Source organism: Emiliania huxleyi, assembly GCF_000372725.1.
Source record: "Emiliania huxleyi CCMP1516 unplaced genomic scaffold EMIHUscaffold_331, whole genome shotgun sequence".
Taxonomy (NCBI): domain Eukaryota; phylum Haptophyta; order Isochrysidales; family Noelaerhabdaceae; genus Emiliania; species Emiliania huxleyi.
Window position 1 is genome coordinate 12,554 of NW_005199516.1, and position 5,820 is coordinate 18,373.

Sequence of the window (5,820 nt, forward strand, 5' to 3'; positions counted from 1 at the left end):
GGGGGGGGAGGGGGGTGGCAGAGCTCAACTCTTCTCGACAGACTCCCTACTCAGGAGAGCGGCTCTCACACCAGGTCGTCGCCGTCGCCACCGCCGAGCCGCACCCGAGCATGGTCTCGTCTGCGTCGCTCGACAAGACGGTGGCCTGTGGGACCTTCTGGGAACCTTCTAGGAACCTTCTAGGTCTCGTCTGCGTCGCTCGACAAGACGGTGGCCGTGTGGGACCTTCTGGGAACCTTCTAGGAACCTTCTAGGTCTTGTCTGCGTCGCTCGACAAGACGGTGGCCGTGTGGGACCTTCTGGGAACCTTCTAGGAACCTTCTAGGTCTTGTCTGCGTCGCTCGACAAGACGGTGGCCGTGTGGGACCCGCGCGCGTCGTCCGGCGCCGGCGCCAAGCCCGCCAGCACCGTCGCCCTCCCCGAGCGCGCGCTCTGCCTCGACTTGCGCTGGCCGCATGCCCTTGTCGGCACCGGCGCCGCCGCCGCCGGCGCGCAGCTCATCGACTTGCGTTACGCGCCGGCTGAGGCAAAGCCGCTCAAGCTGCACCAGTCGGTGAGCCGGTTCCCGCCAAGGTCGGTCGCGCTCTTCCCGGGCGGCGAGGGCTTCTGCGCCGGCAGCCACGACGGGCGCGTCGCCGTGCACTTCCACTCCTCCTCGGCCGGCGGCGCGGCCGGCGCGGCGGCGGCGGCGCCCAAAGCGAAGGCGCCGTGGGGGGAGGACTTTTCGTTCAAGTGCCACCGGCAGGGGGCGGACAAGGACCGGATCTACGGCGTGGGCGCGCTCTCGTTCTTCCCGGCCAAGCCGCACCTCCTCGCCACCGCCGGCTCAGACGGGGAGTGCCACCTCTGGGACCTCAAGCGGCGGCACAAGACCGCGCACCTACTCAAAGCGTCCACCGCTGGCTCGGGCGCGCCCGTCGCGCTGCCAGCCATCGCCTTCTCGCGCGGCGGCGACATGCTCGCGTACGCCCGCTCCGACGACTGGTCGGGCGGCGCGGCTGCGTACGAGGCGACGCGCGGCGCGGGCCACGCCAACGACGTGCGCATCTTGCTGCTGGACCCGTCGGGCTGGGAGAAGCGCGAGGCGGGCTGAGCTGAGTTTTTTCGGAGGCCACAAACGGACACTCTACCGACCTTTACACCCCTAGAAGCTAGATAATCCACCCCGACACATTTTTTGTGTATATAGGCATTTGCCCAATATTTGCTTGCTTGGGCGGTTACTCGTAGAGGGGTTACTTTTTATATGCCAATACTCGTGACCCCCTGTGGCCTGGCCCTGGGCGGCGCCCAGGGGGAGGGGGCTCCTGCAGAGTCCAGCGAGACCCGGAACTGACTGCACAGACTGGCCACCTGGCGTGTCGTCTAAGTTCGTGAGTCCGATCACCAGCGTCTAAGTTTGAGAGCCCGTCTCCTTCCGGGGGCTTAAGTTCAGCGCTCGCCTGCGCGCAGGTCTAAGTTTTGGGCAACCCTCTACCCCTACTACCGACTAGTCTACCCAACCAAAACGCAGACGACGGGGAGAGCAGCACCGCGCGGCGAGCGGCGACGTGGTTATTAACGCGGAGGAGGTATGGGGTGATATGGATTTCATACACGCCGAGCGCGCAGGCGCGGCATATCGGAGACAATAGGGGGATCCGGCGTGAAAGAGCTATCGAAATCGACCTTGACCCAGCCGATTCCACCGATGTCGACGCCGTCACCTCCGCGGCTACCGCGCTCTCGCTCGACGGCACCGTGGAGAGAATCAAACCGAAGACCTTGCCGAGGCGATGGGCCGGGTGGGTCACGTTGGACCCCGACCCCGCCCCCACCCCTCGTGGGGGCACCCGCCCCTGCCGGGCACCGCTTATTGCGGCGCCTGGCAGGGGCACCCCCTGGGTGGGGGCCGGCGATTCCCATGCCGGCTCTCCGCCACAACCCCCGCCGGGAGGGAATCCCTGCTCACAGAAAAGGGCTCCGAGCCTTGTCTCGCGCACGCCCCTGGCGGGCGCCGCGGACCAGTTCCGCGAGCGCTCGTCAACGGGTGGTGTGCGGTTCTTGCCGTAGTTCCTCTTCGGTCGCCTAGCCCCGGCGCCGTCTGTCGGACGCCTGCGTGTCACGAGTGCGAGCCGCTCGCGGTTCGTACGCCCGCTTGCGGGTTCGAGTGGCGGGCCATCCCGCTTGCGGGATGGCTTAGCGGGTTCGAGCCGTCACACATTGGCTGCCGGGGTGTGCCGAGGGGGGGCTGGTGGGCGGTAAGCCGTCATTGCCCGGCGCTGCTTGCAGCGCTCTGGGTGGTGGTGTCGGCGCTCCAAGAGTGGCACTTTTGGGAAGAGGTTCTTCCTTTCCGCTCCCCCCCAAGGCGCGAGACACACACGAATTCTTTAAACTAGCTGCAAACCCTTGGCGCACGCATATCTTGGATGGCCGGCATGGGGCCTGAGGCGTCGCCCATGCTTGCCATGTGCGAGTGGATGGTAGAATGCACCAATAGGCACGTCGCGCAAGGTCGGGATCGCAAGTTATGCCCGCATCAAGCGCCAGTTTAGAGTCGTCCAGAGTCGTGGCATAGAGTTGTTTGGTATTGCTAAAAATCTCACACGCCGTGGCAGGCCGTGTAGCCACTGAGATGGTCTTATGACGACCCCGTTTCGACATCGTCCCCAAGGCCTCTACCCATGAGCTCCATGCGGGAATGACTGGCTCAACCAAGACTGATCACAAATTCCCACGATATCTCACAAAGCGCGAAATTCTTCCTCGTGACAGCATAATTCGACGACTTCGATGTTGCAGAGAGAATTTGTGATCAGTTGGTTGAGCCAATCATTCCCGCATGGAGCTCATGGGTATAGAGGCCTTGGGGACGATGTGTCGAAACGGGGTCGTCATAAGGCCATCTGAGCAACCACGCCGTCCGCCGTCGCAGCACAATCGCCAGGGTGGCGAGCGCCGCACACAGCACTGCTCGTGCCGGTCAAGAGAGACGCGCCGGTCACAAGCACATCTAGCGCGTCCTTAGCTTTGATGCTGTCTGTCGGTCCCGGGTAGCCTCGGGCGCGCCAAGGGTTATCCATCGCGTCCGAGTCCCGTCGTTCATGTTGATATCGATTGTCATTGAGGTCCTAAAATCGACTCCTGGGTTGGCTGGCCCCGAGAGCTGCGTCTCGAGCTCCCGGTGCCGTTGCCAGACGACCCCGAGCGTCGGCGCCCAAATAAGGCCCCGACGCTCGAACACACACACGAACACTACAAACCGTCTGCCAGGGAGGGAGGGTGGGGCAGACGAGAACGGGACTCGGGCGCCTGGGGGCGCGAGGGTCCGACACACGAGTTCCGCGCACGGACGGACGTAATGATCCGGCCATCGCGTCACGTTTCCACACCTTACGGTGGGGGTTATTCTGTGTCGGTTCCTCTCCTCGCGTTGTTGGATAACCTACATAGCCGCTGCGCGGCTATCTCCGATTATCCATCGCGTCCGAGTCCCCGTCGTTCATGTTGATATCGATTGTCATTGAGATTGGTCCTAAAATCGACTCCTGGGTTGGCTGGCCCCGAGAGCTGCGTCTCGAGCTCCCGGTGCCGTTGCCAGACGACCCCGAGCGTCGGCGCCCAAATAAGGCCCATCGCGCCGATTGCCGGGGAAGTCGATACCAGTGAGTCTCAAACAGGCCCATCGACGAAGTTGGGGTCGTGAGCCAGCGCTGACGGCTCGTCTCGTCGCCGCCGCCGAGGAAGAGCTCGTGAACCCCGACGCGCAGTCCAAAGGCGTTGAGCGGAAAGACAAACACCATGATGGCGGTCATCGCCCCCTGCACGGCGGCGACGAGCGCCTCCGGCACCAGCTCCAGCCCGCGCGGCGTGCTCAGCGACACGAGCACATTCTTGTCAACCGCCATGCCAAAGGCGTGCGTGCCGCCGACGGCGATGGTTGCATAGAGCAGGAAGCACGTGCCGCCCGCGATTCGCATCCCGGTCTGCAGCTTTTCCCGCTTGGTCGCCCACTTGGAATCGCTCGGGTCCCGCCGTAGCTCTTGCAAGACAAACGGGACGTTTTGGTGGAACTGAAAGGCAAAGGTGACGACCGGCGTCGAGCGCATCCACGCGAGGGGCGACAGGCCGATCCAGGGCACGGGGTCGACGTCGCCCTTCTCCTCGCTCGTGGCTACGGCTGCCAGCACGACGCTTCCCACGATTGCGAATTGAAGCACGACCGACGAGACCGACGTGAACTTGAGAGCCTCCATCGAGGGGAGAGCGCAGAGCGGGACAAGGAAGACGACGGCTCCAGCGAGCATCAGCGCCGTCGCCTGCTGTCCGAGCCAGCTGCCGCCTGCGGCCGTGCAAGTGTGCGATCGGCGAGGCGAGGCTGACTGAGCGGTATGGGAAAGGAGAGGCTGTGGGCGCGCCAACAGCGAAGGTGAGGACCGTCGGAAAGAGCTGCTTGATGACGACGAGGCCGCCGATGCAGGCGCCAAAGCAGTACAGCACGAGGACGACGCCGGTGAGGTAGCCTCCGGCGCGGCCAAATACGGCATTGACGATCTCCGTGTAGAGGTTCTCGCCCGAGAGCTCCGCGGCGATCCCGATGAAGGACGCGCTCCGCTCAGTGATGAACCAGACGAAAGCGAGGAGGAGAATGCCGCCCACCAGGCCGACATCCGTCAGCACGTGCGGAATGGCGAGGATGCCCGTCCCGAGCGCCGTGCACGCACAGTTGAAGGTGACGGCGCGCAGGCTGGAGGTGCCAGACACAAGGAACGCGCTCGACGACCGCTCAACCGCTTTCCCAGCGGCGAGGCCGTCGCCGAGCCCCGGCTCGCCGCGGGCCGGGCTGCCACTGTCGGTGCGAGCCTCCCTTGGCAGGAGCTTCACGTCCATTGGCGCCTCGCTCGGCGTTGTAGCACCGTTCTCGGCAAGCCCGCGGCTCCCGCGTGGACGGACGAGTTGCCCGCGAAACTGGTTGATAAAAGCAAATTCCCGTAGCCCCGCTGTGCGTTTGGGGGGGGGGGGGGGGGGGGGCTGCCCAGCGGGGAACGTGGTATGGAAAACCCATTCGTGAGTCGGTCCGGGAGGGGGGGGGGAGAAAAAGAAAAAGAATTGGCGCCTGGCGCTTCGCAGACTCGGACTGGCCTACTGGCACTACACAAGGCACGCTCCACGCGCCGGCCATCGTGATGCGCTGCACGCGATGGCAGGCGTCCGTCTCCGTGTCCGCGCTCGTCGTCGTTGCGGCCGTGTTTCTTCATGCACAGCTGGCCGACGACAGAGTGCCAACCGGAGGAGACCCGTACTCAATCCTCGGCCTCGCGAATGGCGCCAGCCAGCAGCACGTCACAAAGGCGTACCGCTCGCTCGCGAAACGGTGGCATCCCGATCGCATGCATGGCGACAAGGATGTGTTTGCGCTCGTGGCTCACGCTTACGACGTGCTCACCGACCCGGAGAAGCGCGACGTGTTCGATCGGCTGGGCGCGCGAGGGCTCGAGAGGCTGCGCGACGGCGACCCGTCCGTCCGCAAGGACTGGCTTTCGGACGCGGAGATTCTGCGCCGCGTGCACAACGACGGCGAGGAGGGTTGGCTCGACCGGCTGGTCACTTCGGGCTTTGCGTCGCTGAGCGCAGGGGCGGCCGCCTGCAGCCGGCGGCTCGCACCGAGCCTCCGGTGGCTCACCGGCAGGGAGTGGCCGTCGGTGGTGATCACCGCCTCGGACGGCGACGGTTCTGCTCTCTACTCTGGCGGCGCCACCCGTGGCGGCGCGTCTGCACGCGGTGCCGGCGCCGGCCCGTGCAGCCGCCGGCGAGTCCTTGGCCTCGCGACCGGGAATAGGC

General features: G+C 65.2%; 2 protein-coding genes across 2 annotated transcripts in view; one reads left to right on the top strand and one right to left on the bottom strand.

The window, feature by feature from the left end:
* EMIHUDRAFT_469836 (hypothetical protein) overlaps positions 1-1,210 on the top strand; it is a gene marked incomplete at its 5' end in the record, with an annotated part of 3,366 nt that extends 2,156 nt beyond the window's left edge. Inside the window, 2 exons of the mRNA XM_005773645.1 lie at positions 55-140; positions 326-1,210. Of these exons, the coding sequence (XP_005773702.1) occupies positions 55-140; positions 326-1,093 (854 nt within the window). The 3' untranslated portion in view covers positions 1,094-1,210. The remainder of the gene's footprint in view (positions 1-54; positions 141-325) is intronic.
* Positions 1,211-3,443: 2,233 nt separating this feature from the next.
* On the bottom strand, positions 3,444-4,869 carry EMIHUDRAFT_241388 (hypothetical protein; the record flags this gene model as incomplete). Its single annotated transcript, XM_005773646.1, has 2 exons — positions 3,444-4,298; positions 4,402-4,869. 2 exons carry the CDS (start codon positions 4,867-4,869, stop codon positions 3,444-3,446), a joined length of 1,323 nt encoding a protein of 440 aa, XP_005773703.1.
* Between the last annotated feature and the right edge of the window lie 951 nt (positions 4,870-5,820).